At 36.7% G+C, this 15,295-nt stretch overlaps 1 protein-coding gene across 1 annotated transcript; it reads left to right on the top strand.

Moving 5' to 3' along the window:
• The first annotated feature begins 419 nt into the window (after nt 1-419).
• On the top strand, nt 420-1,850 carry LOC131229425 (uncharacterized). Its single transcript, XM_058225386.1, has 4 exons — nt 420-624; nt 824-1,001; nt 1,214-1,262; nt 1,757-1,850. Exons 1-4 carry the CDS (start codon nt 445-447, stop codon nt 1,761-1,763), a joined length of 414 nt encoding a protein of 137 aa, XP_058081369.1. The 5' UTR covers nt 420-444; the 3' UTR covers nt 1,764-1,850.
• Nucleotides 1,851-15,295: the final 13,445 nt, after the last annotated feature.

Here is a 15,295-nt window from a genome sequence, read left to right as displayed (position 1 = left end):
GTCCATCTAAAGTGGTTAGGAGGTCTTGATTCATATTCACATTGTAGTGCATTAGCTAGCTTGTGTGATTATTCTTACTTTAACTTAGTGAAAATTTGTGTCACTTGCTGTTAATTTTTGTTTATAAATGTTCGTGAGTTAGATCAAGGCACACCACACATTCACATGTTTAAGGCACACCATCATTTACCCATGCTATTTATTTAAACTATTTAATTGTTGGTAATATTTATTTATATACAAAGTGTTGTGGATGGAGTTGACCTAAGGCTATAGACATTTTCCTTCTGGTAATTTCTAGATTTAGTTGCAGTTTTGATCACAATTTAGCTATTTAAGGAGGTTTTTCTTTATGTACATTTGTTCTAGTTGGTTGAAGAAACTTGATTTGTGTGTGCAACTTGAAGCCATGCAGGCGTAGAACATTGAAAAAGCTAGTTCAAAATGCTAAGCATGTACATCCACATACCAGGAACAGTGCCTCACCTGAAGTGTCCAAAGAAGCTTCTCATGAGGGTCATTTGGAAAAGGATGCTGGTACGAATTCTTATTGCAAGCCCATTACAACATCTTCAAAAGATGCTGAGCCTTCAAACAGATTATTTCTTCAAACATTTGAGAAGGGTTAGTTACCAATATTCCCTGGATAATATCTTTGAATTATTTCTGCCAAATACCTTCTCGAGATGGCTAATTAATCAACTTCATGGTTCACATGGTGGTTCTAATAAGGATAAAGAGCATAAAATTTTGAAAGCATTTTTCATTGAAAATCATTTGGAAAGGCATAAAACTGAATGCTGTGTCCTGGGTTGGGCTGCAGAGGTCACAGAAGCCATTGCATCCAGCTCCAATGTTGCAGGTTTTCGCTCTACTGCAGCATAGGCTTCTGCTAGCAATGAATGTGTGCAGCCCATATCTGCAAACTATCTTGCCCCTTCTTCTATGCTTCAGTTTGCAAAGACAAGGAAGTTATCTACTGACTGAGCTGATCCCAGAAAGTAAGTTTATTCATTTGTCTCTTAAGTTATTTCTTCATGCATTCCAAGACCTCTTTACCTTGTATGTCACTGAAGAATGCATGCCTTTATAGTAATGCAATTAGCTTGGTCCATCTTCCTCTAGAATTTTTTAATTTTTAATTTTTAATTTTTTGTCATTGCCATATTCATTAAATGTGTTTGAGTGACCATTATTGTTCTCTTTTCTCCAGCCATGCACTTCTTCAGAAGCGCCAGTTCTTCCATTCTCACAGAGCTCAGGTGACGACTCTTTTACCTCTTTGATGATTCCGTTACTTCCTTCCTTCTATGCTTAGTTTCTATAAGCATGTTTTATCCATTAGTTTGAGGTTGTTGTATGTTTATAGATATATATAGATGCATATGTCAGACACACAAACATATATGTGCAATTTCTTTTGAATTTTGCAAACATGTTGTTTCCGGCATGTAATATCTTATTTGCAGTGTTGGGACTTACAAATGCTTCGTTGTCATCATCATTGTCATTGTCATCATTTTAGCCATCTCAGCTGTTTGGATCTTACAAATGCTTAACTTCTATGAAGTTAATTCGCACGATGATACTGGATGGCAAGATCTTGATTTGATTTTTAGGGCTTCAAGTATATCTCATCACAATTTCAAAGAAACTATTCCTTCATATTTTTTTTCTATCATTAGAAAATACTACATTCTTTCCATGATATTACATAACTTTGCTTAAGAAATGGGAATCTTTATTGTGGTTATAGCCCATGACACTTGATCAAGTATTGTCCGATCAGGATAGTGAGGACAAGGTTGATGATGACATTGTAGACTTTGAAGATCGGAGGGTATGATTTGATTATTAAACTGTTTCCATTGCCTTTCTTTTCTCCTTTTGATAACCACATCACAAGGAAAAACATGAGAAAAACTTTGATGCTCTGGCAAATTGTGACCGGTGATATGCAAGCACTTAGAAATTGCTTGTGTGGCATACAAGTAATTCAATTTAAATTATCCAAATTATGTTTCTCGGTTTAGATGTATCTTGCACCCAAAATTATGCTTATTTGATAATCTGACTATCAGATTGATGGACAGTTATTGGACAGTTAAGAATGAACTATATCTAGTGGTCCTCTTTCAACAAACAAGTGTCCATGAATCAGAGGTTAGGATCTCAAACAATCTCATTTTGGGACTGACTAAGTGACAGTGGATTTCACAAGTTAGTTGGTTTGAGCTAATGTATCTTAAGTTTACAATTTATGGGTGCCTGCGTATCAAGCACCATATGCTGCGTGGGTATCATATAACTCCTACCTTTCAAAAAAGTATCATATTACTCGCAAGAAAATAATAAGCCATGCAATTTGTATTTCTGAGAGCTGGTTTTGGCCTAATTTCAAGAAGCTCCCATACTAGCCCATTTGTTATCATCGTCATCCAAGCCTTCTCCCAATTATTTAAATATCATATAGGTTAGGCCTGGGCTTTCTCTGGCTTGAATTTTGAACTGCTTGGGTTGGGTCTGATAGGCAAGGGCTATTCAAAAATTTGATTTTCCTTGGCCAATTTGGGCCCATTGATAGTCCCATCCATCCCTAGTTCTCAATTTTTATATGTGAGTTTTGTCTGTGGTTTTTGTATTTGATATCATTAGCATGTTGTGTCCAATTGTGGATAGGAAATTCTTAATATTTGGAATATGAGGCTCATTCATGGATGGTTAAAATGAGACTTATAAGAACCACTAACTTCAAGTGGGAGAGTTTTGGACACAGGGCTGCCTACGTGGTAACCATTTCTCAACCTCCTTTTGGATTTCATTATGTTCTTTTTTCCTTTTTTAGGAGCCACAGATTTCAGGGAATCTCATGGACTGGTCAAAAGAATAGTACTTCAGCTACGTAGGCACACACATCAACATGATACATGTCTACATAAGACACACACATCTTTGGTATTCATGTTTAAATAGTTTTATGATTTAAACTTGTTTGATAGTCATGTTGAAGGTGATACTTTTGTCCTTCTGTATCATATGTATGCAACTGATGCTTGATGTGGAAATCTGGCCTTTTTGAACATTCCCTAATTGCATAAGTGGCTGAACCAGCTCTGTATGTTACACATAATTTGTCATCCACTAGTTTCTGTAAATGAAGATAAGAGGATTGATCTTAACAGTATGCTCCTCATGCACATAGACAGAAAATGCTTACAATGAATTTTTATGAGTACTTGGTAATTTTGGAGTCCTTGGTTAGGGTTTGGGCTGAAAGTACGAGTGCTGGAGCCGACGCTTTCAGAGTCCAAACTCATTTTTTTGAAAAATAGAAAAATGGGAATATTAGTAAATATAGATTTTCTTGTTAAGAAGAAAATGGAAGGTAAAGAAGAGACATAACTGAAACTTTGTACTATGAAAAGTAATATTAACCATCTTACTTTCCTCGTTGAATTTGACGTCCACGAAATAGACCTTTTCCAGAAAACCATGAATTTAAAACCATTAAATCCTTCTCAGAAATCTGAGTTTATTGAACTGAATTGAATTATTACAATTCAATTTTGTTGAATATCCAAACGCAACGTTTCCATGAATTAGGCAAATGAATTCATTTTAACCCATTTTGTTGAATATCCAAACACAAGAATTATTTATTTATTATTATTATTATTATTATTATTATTATTATTATTATTATTATTTTGGTGATATGCAATAGCTTTTCAGAATTCATATGCAGGTGCATACTTGTGCTCATTCACATGGACTTTGACTATCTTTCTTCAATTTCTTTGGTTTTTCTAATTTTTGTATCTAATTTTGAATTTCTAGGCCCTAAAACAAGATTCGAGGTGCTGTCAACAATGCTAACAGAATCCTCTAGGTCAGATTATTAATTGGACCTAATTTTATTTAAATGATCTTGATAATCCATTTTATTTAAATGAGCAGACCCGGATGTGCGTCAGAGCTATCCGGATGTTGAGTGGGGATTCTTGGAAGGTAGGAACCGCTGTTATGACCATGATGAAGGTGTCCATTTCTTATGGACAACATTGGAGTGGCCTGACTATTTGGACAGACCGTGTTTATATCTGTATTTGCTCGGAATTGATGGAGCAGACCCGGATGTGCGTCAGAGCTATCCGGATGTTGAACGGGGGTCCCTGGAAGGTGGGAACCGCTGTTATGACCATGATGAAGCTGTCCATTTCCTATAAACAGCATTGGAGTGGCCTGGCCATTTGGACAGGCCATATTTATGTATTTACTCGAAATTGATGGAGCAGACCTAGATGTGCGTCGGAGCTATTCGGATGTTGAGTGGGGGTCCCTAAAAGATGGGAGCTGCTGTTATGACCATGATGAAGCTTTCCATTTCCTATGGACAACATTGGAAGGGCCTGACCAATTGGAGCAGGCTGTGTTTATATTTGTATTTGCAGGGACCACACCCTTAACCTATAACCTAAACCTATTCTCAAATCCCAAAACCTATACTTATAACCTAAACCTATTCTTACAACCTAAACCTATTCTTAAAACCCAAAACCTATAACCTAAACCTAAACCTATAACCTATAACCTAAACCTAAAACCTAAACCTAAACCTAAACCTACACTTAGAACCTATAGCCTAAACCTAAACCTAAAACCCAAACGTAAACCCGATCTTGAACCCAAACCCGATTTCCTAAACCTAAACCTTAACGTATTCTCAAATCCCTAAACCTAAACCTACACCTAATCCTAATCTCAACTCCCTAACCTAAACCTAAACCTAAACTTGAAAACCCAAACCTAAACCTGATCCCGAACCCGAACCCGATTTCCTAAACCTAAACTTATAACCTTAACCTAAACCTATTCTCAAATCTCAAAACCTATAACCTAAATCTAAACCTATATAACCTTAACCTAAACTTAAAACTTAACCTATAACCTAAACCTTAACCTATAACCTTAACTTATAACCTAAACCTATAACCTAAACTCAATTTCCTAAACCTTAACTTATAACCTAACCTAAACTTAAACCTATAACCCGAACTCGATTTCCTAAACCTAAACCTTAACGTATTCTCAAATCCCTAAACCTAAACCTACACCTAATCTTAATCTGAATTCCCTAACCTAAACCTAAACCTAAACTTGAAAACCCAAATCTAAACCCAATCCCGAACCCGAACCCGAACCCGATTTTCTAAACCTAAACTTATAACCTTAACCTAAACCTATTCTCAAATCCCAAAACCTATAACCTAAACCTAAACCTAAACCTTAACCTAAACCTAAACCTTAACCTATAACCTAAACTCAATTTCCTAAACCTTAACCTATAACCTAACCTAAACCTAAACCTATAACCCAAACCCGATTTCCTAAACCTAAACCTTAACGTATTCTCAAATCCCTAAACCTACACCTAATCTTAATCTCAACTCCCTAACCTAAACCTAAACCTAAACTTGAAAACCCAAACCTAAACCCGATCCCGAACCCGAACCCGATTTCCTAAACCTAAACTTATAACCTTAACCTAAACCTATTCTCAAATCTCAAAACCTATAACCTAAACCTAAACCTATATAACCTTAACCTAAACTTAAAACTTAACCTATAACCTATAACCTAAACCTTAACCTATAACCTTAACTTATAACCTAAACCTATAACCTAAACTCAATTTCCTAAACCTTAACTTATAACCTAACCTAAACTTAAACCTATAACCCGAACCCGATTTCCTAAACCTAAACCTTAACGTATTCTCAAATCCCTAAACCTAAACCTACACCTAATCCTAATCTCAACTCCCTAACCTAAACCTAAACCTAAACTTGAAAACCCAAACCTAAACCCGATCCCGAACCCGAACCCGATTTCCTAAACTTAAACTTATAGGTTATAGGTTTGGTTTAGGTTATAGGTTTTAGGTTTAGGTTTAGGGTATTTTTGTTTGTGATGTTAAGCTTATATGTATTTATGCATGAATGAATGTGATGTGGATAAGATTGTTTGTTTTTGGATGAATGTAGTTTATGTTTGGATGGATTTACTAGTTTGGGTTTAGATGGATGTGAATGTGAATATGATGAAATATATTATATAACAGTTGTATATCAGGATGAATATGATGAAATATATTGTAACAGGTGTATATCAGGAAATTTGTGTGGAAATTTGTGCTAGAATATATTTTTTTAAAAAGAGACTTTTAACAACAAAAATTTTCGCAGCTAAAAGTTTTCCAAAATATTTTTAGCGATGAAAATTTTCGTAGCTAAAAGTTTTGCAAAATATTTTTAGCGACGAAAATTTTCGTAGCTAAAAGTTATGCAAATATTTTTCACGACGAAAATTTTCGTAGCTAAAAGTTTGCAAAATATTTTTAGCGACGGAAATTTTCGTAGCTAAAAGTTATGCAAATATTTTTTAGCGACAAAAATTTTCGTAGCTAAAAGTTTTGCAAAATATTTTTAGCAACGAAAATTTTTGTCGCTAAAAGTTTTGCAAAAGTTTTTTTTGCGACGAAAATTTTCGTCACTAGAAGTTTTTTTAGTGACGAAAATTTTCGTTGCTAAAAAGCTTCCATTTAGCGACGATTAAAATTTTCGTCGCTAAAAACCATTTGCTTCAAACTTTTAACGATAAATTTAGCGACGAAAATTTTCGTTGCTAAAACTTTTTAGCTACGAAAATTTAGCTTTTAGCGATGAAAATTTTCGTCGCTAAAGGTGAGATTTCTTGTAGTGTGTGGACATTTAACCATCATTGATCTCATAATGTGGATATCAAACCATCATTGCTCCCAAGGTATGGCCCATCATAAATATCATTACATACATCATGGTGGAATCACACACATCACATCGGTTCTCATGTACATCGCTTTGGGCCTCACTCAAGGGCCTCAATACATCGCATTGAGCCTCACTCATGGGCCTCAAATATATCACAATGGGCCATGTCCATGGGCCTTGAATACATCACAATGGGCCACATCCATGGGTTTCTCATATATCACATCGGGCCTCATCATATGGGCCAATATACATCACATTGGGCCTCATAATATAGGCCTCATATACATCATATTGGGCCTCACCAGATGGGCTGCAAATACATCATATTGGGCCTCATCAATGGGCCACAAATACATCATATTAGGCCTCATCAATGGGTCATAAAAACATCATATTGGGCCTCAACAATGGGCCATATCCTGGGCCTCAAATACATCTCAATGGGTCACATCCCATGGGCCTCATGGGGCAGCCCATGGCCTAAAAAAAAAGAATGGACAACATGTATATAACACATATATCATGGCAGGTCCCATCCCAGCTTGACGACGCAGATGAAATACATACATTACGGTGGATCCCACCGTCTTGCTGGACGGTGCGGATACAACATATACATCAATGTGGGTCCCACGTCCACGTCCATATGGATGGATGGCTAGGATATAACACATACTTCATGATAAGACCCACTTAACTCGCTATCATCAAACAACAGCTATATAGGTGGTCCCCGACCACCGTCTAGAGGATGGTGGGATAAAGTACATAAATCATGGTGGTTCCACAGATGAACAGCATTGATGAAACATATACCACAAGGTGGGCCCCACCCGTCCAGATAACGAATGGACTGTGTGGATATACATGCATCACAGTGGTTTCCCACCATCCCAATCAAGTGGACGGTGAGGATATAGAATACATTCATCAAGGTGGGCCCCATCCTACACATGAAGCACGTGCGAGATGGGCCCCACACATCTGTCAAATAGACGGATGGATAGGATAAAGCACATACCTTATGAGTTGACCCACGGAACTTACTGAAGTCATTACAGCAGCTATATAGCCGCTATAAGGTACTCCAGCCAATCCACTATCTCATCAGGTGGGTCCCACATGGGGCCCACCACATATGATATATATTATATATATAGATTATTATATTATAATATAATAGATGATGTTTGCTGCTAACGTCCAGGCCTTGGACAACCTGGATATGAAACACGTACATCACATGTGGCTCTCACGAATGGACGGTGTGGATTCACACATACATCATGGTGGGCCACAGACGGCCTGCATAAAATACATGAATCAGGTGGGTCCACGCACCATCACAATAGAGAGAGAGAGAGAGAGAGAGAGAGAGAATCATGTGGAGGGGAGGGGACCCCACCACTATGGGCCCTCCCTTTACTCAATACAATGTATACATCAAATGGGTCCCACCACAAGTGGGCCCTCAAACAGAAATCAAGAGTAGAAATCCTAAGATCACCCACCTATATCAATCCTTCTTGGTCCCTTGGCCTCCTAGGATCCTATGCTCAATCTTTAATGGAGGATGATGAAGATTGAAGGGTTGGGATATGAGATCTTGGGGTAGGGAGTGGGCCACACTTGGCTCTTCTCATGGAAAGCTTGGATGTCCACATTCTTGGTTACTTGGGAGTGAAGAGAGAAATGAGAGAGGAGAGGATATGATGGGGTGAAAGGGATGGTGTGAGTGATGGGTGAGAGTAAGAAAGGGATGGGTGGAGAGAGAGAGTTGACTTTTGGGTGAGAGAGGGATGGGTAGGGTATGGGTTGGTACTTGACTTGTGATGGGATGTATACTTGATTGATTGATGGATTGATGTGATGGATGGTAGAGATTCTCTCAGAATTTACAATGCATGGCATTTTTCTTGAGATGAACACGGGCTTACAACTCTTGGCCTGGGTATCGTATTTATGTGCGAGATATGCGTTGGAACCACGGCAACGGCGTGGTCGCTAGGGTATAAGTTTCGAGTTAAGCTGACTCAGATATACAGGATGTGACTTAGGGTCACGCACAAACGCTGGTTACAGGTTGTGGGTTGCCAAAATTCGATGGGGAGGATCGTGAGAGTTTAAGGAATGGTACGGACTAGGATATGGGCCTTACACATTGGATTGCGTAAGATAAGAAAAAATTCTTTACCAACATATGTAAATTCTTCTGAGATTATCCATATTTACTTAAATATTGCCCAGATCAAATCTTAAGGAAATGTGTGCCAGACAATGAACACCAAGTGTCATCTCCTTCTGTCATTCTCAGGCCTGTGGTGGTTACTTTTCTGCTAAAAAGACCACGGCCAAAATTTTGCAGTACGGCTTTTATTGGCCCATTATGTTCAAGGACACATATGATTTTTGCAAAGCTTGTGAGCGTTGTCAGAAATTGGAGCATTGTCCCGTCGAAACATGATGCCCTTGAACCCCATTCTGATCATTGAAGCATTTGATTGTTAGGGCATCGATTTCATGAGACCATTCCCTCTTTCTTTTGGAAATTTATATATTTTACTCCCCGTAGACTATGTTACTAAATAGGTCGAAACGATTCCATGCCAGAACAATGATCATCAAACAGTCATTAAATTCTTAAAAGAGAACATCTTTTCCCAATTCAGAATGCCTCGAGCCATCATTAGTGATGAAGGTTCACATTTTTGTAGTAGGTCATTTGTAAACTTAATGAAGAAATATGACATCTCCCACAAAGTGAGCACTCCATACCACCCACAAACAAGTGGACAAGCTGCGATTTTCAATAGGGAAATTAAATACATCTTGGAAAAGATGTTTAACCCTGACTGTAAGGATTGGTTAATCCGATTGACCGATGCCTTATGGGCTTATCGTACCGCATTTAAGACCCTTATTGAATTGTCTCCCTTTAGACTTGTCTATGGAAAGGCTTGCCACTTGCCTGTGGAGTTGGAACATAGAGCCCACTGGCCTATTAAAAATTTAAATTTCAATCTGGACAACGTTGGCTCGCTACGTAAACTTTAGTTGAATGAACTTGAAGAAATTCGGAATGATGCGTATGAGAACTCGAGAATTTACAAGGAGAGGATGAAGGTATTTCATGACCAACACATTCTTCAAAAATCATTCACACCAGGTCAGAAAGTCCTCTTGTACAATTCTTGATTCATCTCTTTCCAAGTAAACTCCGATCTTGTTGGACCAACCCTTTCGCTATTACTAATGTTTATCCTCATGGGGCTGTCGAGATAAAGAATCCAAGCAATGACAATGAATTTATAGTAAATGGACATCGATTAAAGCCATTTTTTGAGAAATTTGATTCAGAGGACATGTCCATACCTTTGACTAATCCTGTGTACCAGGATTGTTCTCCTAGTCTGATGGAGGTATAGGTAAGTTTATCGTTTTCATAGGACTAGGGTAGTTTGTTTCTGCTATTTTAGGATAGTTTGTTTATACTTTGTTGAGTTTTGTTTGGTGCTAACTTATCTTCACACTAAGATTATTGGGAACACCTTAGAATTCCTTCTTTAGGTATTACCTTTCCATCACTTCCCTCTTCTTTTCATTACCTCAGTTGCATTGCATGCTTATTCTTTTACATTAAAGACAATGTAGATTTTTCATTTAGGGATGGGGGATTAGGTAACCTAATCAGTGTTTTCTTAGTTTTGAGCAAAATTTTTGAAAATTTTCAATGTTTCAAGTTAAAATCTATCTGGGAAGTGATGACTTGTATACTTAAGAATGCTTTGACTATGGTAAGATAGAGATTGAATCTTGAATTGTTGGAGTCTAATCATCTAAGTAACTTATCACCTAAGTGCTTGCGCTCAAATTGATTAAGAGGTAGTTTGAATATCATGTTAAGACACATTACGCTCAATCTACCTTCTGTAAGATGTACTAAAATTTATGATTGTTAGTATGTGAATCATTAATAGATGGAGAGAATCGAGTCTGGAGAATTTTATCCACCTTAAAAGAAGAAAAGAACTAGTTAAAAAATAAGAGATTGATAAAGAGTTCATGAAAAAGAATGAAAAAGAAATTAAAAAAGAATGTGAAAATAAAAAGAATGAATAAAAACTGATCGTCGATATAAAATCAAAAACTGGAAAAAGAAGGAAAAAAGGGGATAAATTCGGAATCAATATTTGAGTTTCAAACTGATCTTGAAGTGATGAGCATAGCTAACATTATGAATTGATAGTATTCGTACGGGAGGTAAATTGACTTTTGCTGAGCACGTTGAAAAACTTGATATACAAATTATGCTTCGATTTAGTGGATAAAGAACTTATTTGATTAGTTGCTTATGTGATTTGGTTCTAGGTTTTCAAAATCTCAATTTCATACCTTGTTTTAATCATTCATCCTTGAGTGCACAAAAGAATGTTTCCTAAAAAAGATTTCTGACATTAAGCATTGAGATTTATTTTTCGCATACTTTGCTCGAGATTAGCAAAATGCTGGTTGGGAATTGTGTTGAGGGTCAAATATTATATATTGGACGCCATTTATATCTTGGTTTTACGAACATGATATTGCTTAATGTCCTATTATACTCATGTTTGTGTTACAAGGTGAATTTAAGAGCTTGGATTAGAAAAGGTGCTAAAAGCATGGATTTGACACTCAAAGATCACCTATGCAAAGAATAGTCTTCGGAGACAAAGATTGAAGATTTCAAGTGAAAAGGGGCGAGCTCTCAGTCCTAGAGAGGGGGGGGGGGGGGTGTGAATAGGATTATGCCAAATAAAAATAAAATACAAAAAAATAAATATAAATAGCTGAAATAAATAGCAACCTCAAATGCATTAGTCTTGAGAGGTTGATACAAACATTGTTCTAAGGACAACCATACACCAAAAGCCAAGGTTTATGGTAGGACAACTTGATTTTTAGATCTTCGGTAAGTATCAAAAACTCAAATCGATACAGAGGCAAAAGAAACAAATTTACCTATTACAATATTCACCACAAGTACATAAAAGAGATACAAGCATTCACACACAAATATCAAATACAACATCCACTACAACTCCAAGAATTATAGTGGTTTGGTGTGTACATCAATTGTTCGTAAATAGCCACACCTACTCCACTCCCAATATCCACAACCCACGTGGTATTGGCTTTCACTATGAAAGAAGGTTTTCCAAGGTTCACCTTAAAACCTTTACAGATGTGTTTTTCAATTGGGCTTACACAATCAAAAACCCCAAACTGAGATTTTCCTGGATGATCTCAGTCAAAACCAAAAAGGAGATTTTTCTAGCTGAATCTCTCAAACCAAAAAGGAGATTTTTGTGGCTGAATCTCTCAAACAAAATACTGAAAATTAGAAAAATACTTATCTGAAGATTCTTCTTCGATGTAGCCAGTAGAACCGCTTCTTTATAAATGTAGATGTTCAAATTTCTATCTCACAAATGTAAGGGTTCTAGGTCTAGATGAATTTTAAATTAAATCCAACCTTTGGCTACTTGGATTCAATTTCTTGGATCTCAAAAAGGATTAATGCACAATTCCCTTTTTATCAAATAAGATTGAACAACAAGAGATCAAGAAATTCAAAACCAAAAAGCGATATAAAAGAATCTTAATTACCGTATAATAACTTCATAAGAGCGGGGACTTAGTTCTTAGAGAAGTGGCTTGAATTGGCTTGAAATGAATGAAAAAAATTTGAGAAAAGTCCTCTATTTATAGGCTACAATTCGGTTCCCTCGACTAGTCTGAGGTCTGCCTCGACTGGTCTTGGCAGTAACTAATTTTTAAAATTTTTGGTGCGATCGGATAAACCTATCACTCGACTGGTCGAGTGGGTAAAAATCTACCTGTTGGAGTTCGAGTCAATCCTTACTCGACTGGTCGAGCCAGTCTCCACAACCGGTCGAGCAGGGTGCTTGATTGGTTGAAGAACCACTAAAGTTATCCGAAAATTTGAGTAAATTTCTGGACTAGTCAAGCTAGTGCCTAGAATAGTCAAACCATGACTAGGACTAGTCGAATCAAACCCTAAAATAAGTACATTGACCTAATTTAAATATGAAACATTAATGACCTAAGCCTAATGTCTTTCTAGGCACATGTATACCTTAAATGTGAGCATAGAACTTGTCAATTCGGTCACTTCGGTAAATAGCACACTTGAGGTACTTTAAAGCTTTATCTTATGCACTTTAAAGCTTGAAACTAGTGTACTTGATCTTGAGCTTGTAAACTTGAACTTGAGCTTGTGTACTTGATCATGAACTTGATCATGTAATGCACTTGGACTTAAACTAGTATTGAAGTTGCACTTGCACTCGGTTTTGTGTATGAACTTGATTTTGTATTTGCAGTTGAATATGCACTTTGATTTGAAGTAGTAGTAGTACTTTGATGTTGACGTAGATGACTTGAAACTCGTCTTTAAATGAAGGTGAACTTTCCATCTATTGAACTTGAAGGTGAACTTTCCATCTATCAAATAAGTCAATCACTTTCAAGTGGTTTGTCAATACAAAACTTGACAACATAGGGTGCTAGATTTAAAACATAGCACTTACATCAAGGTCCCAAGATTCAAGAAAATCAAGTAGAGAAGGGATGAAACTGAAAGAACAAGTGCAAAATACATATTGACTGTGTCATCGAGCATCGTTCGATGACATCTAGGACACATTCGTTAACATTAAACACAAGTCGATGACATCAAATTTATGAAGGAAAATCGAGTTGGTCGCTGGACAAATTGAAGACATTTTTCGATGACTCGAGAACTTGTTGATGACTCAAAGCTCCACTCGATGACATCGAAGATCTGCTTGATGATATCGAAGGTCTCTTCGATGACATTAAATTTATTGAAGAAATTGGATAAACTCTCTGGACTGTTTTGGACACATTATCGATTCCTCGAACAATGTTCGATGACATCGAAGCTAGGTTCAATGACCTAGAAGGTTACAAAGTCCGGATGAAGCTACAAAAGTGTAGAAAAAAGTACATATAAAGGACACCTTTAATGACATTGAAGACTGTTCGATGTCATCGAACAGATTGCGTGAAGTTACGTAGAGTTTCGTGGAGTGTGTAAATTTCGAGCAATTTCTGAATTTTACCAAAGAGGTGCGAAAGGAGGTGTTGCACAACTATAAATAGGAGTCCCCAGGGCATCCCTGGGCACAATCTAGGGTTTGAGGAGTGGAGAAAAAGTGTGGAGAGCAATCGCCAAGCGTTCTTCTTCTTCCTTAGTTTTTCATGCTTTTTTCTAGCGTTTTAGTTCCAATCATGACTATGGTTGCCTAAACCTCTTAGCTAGGGCTAAGAGGTGAAGCATGTAGCGTAATGGAATGTTTTCTATTTCTTTGATTCATATTTAAGTTGAACTCTCTTTGATTCTAGTTTGATATTTAAGAAATACTTTCAATTTTTAATGGTTTGCTATGACTCAAATTACAATAGAACTGTGATAACTTTGAGTATGTTATTTTCATGTATTAAGATTGTGAAATTAGGAAATCCTATTGTTCACCATCATCCATTGGTCATGGTTGGATGACGGAATCCCTTCTAATCTTCATGATTCTCTTATGTTTGGTTATGAGATTGGGATATCCTATTGCGAGCCATTATCTCCTGGGCATGGTTTTGTGATGGAATCAATTCTAGTTCTCACAACTCTCATCCATTGAGAATTAGGTTAAAGGAAGTTCAGATTTGGTTTTATTAAGATATCTTCCAACTGGATAAGATAGGACTCTGATTCCAGTTATGTCCTTGAATCAAGCATAGATCGTCTTGATCTGTACAAGTGAATCCTTAAAAACCCTAGTTCCCACCTTTGAATTTCTTAAGTTTTAGTTAATTCACAATTACTCTCTCTACACTTTCAGATTTTGGTCTACATCTTCTTCTGGTTCTACTTTTAGTTGCTTTTAGAATACTCACGAGATTAGTCCTTATGGATTCGACCTCGGCCTCACCGAGATTATTACTACATCACAACCCTACACGTGGGGTTTTGAACATCAACCTAATTAGAACATAAAATAGTTTAAATACTTTTAATAAATGATATAAAAGATTAGAGAATCATGGATTAGCATCATTGATTTATATTCTCAGCACCAGTGATTTTAAGCATTCAATATTCATGAGATAATGAATCAAAGAAATATAGCTGGTTGAGAACATCTCCTATCCAGGAAATCTAACTAATCTAGGCTAAGCCTATCCATCAATATGGATCTCACATGATGGAAACATATGGATCTCACATAAGGATAAAAAATCAGAACCTAGATAATTGATAACATGCATACTCCATTCATCTCATTGTTAAAAATAATCAATCATCATAATTTATGATATCATTAAACCAATGTACTTCCCTTCTAGCTTGGGCTAGAGGGAACTAAAAAAACATAACTAAATTGCATAATGGAAAAACAACAAGA

The sequence above is a fragment of the Magnolia sinica genome, chromosome 16 (assembly GCF_029962835.1).
Source record: "Magnolia sinica isolate HGM2019 chromosome 16, MsV1, whole genome shotgun sequence".
NCBI classification, from domain to species: domain Eukaryota; kingdom Viridiplantae; phylum Streptophyta; class Magnoliopsida; order Magnoliales; family Magnoliaceae; genus Magnolia; species Magnolia sinica.
The sequence above is the reverse complement of the archived record's forward strand: the minus strand, read 5'-3'. Positions and strand labels throughout refer to the sequence as shown.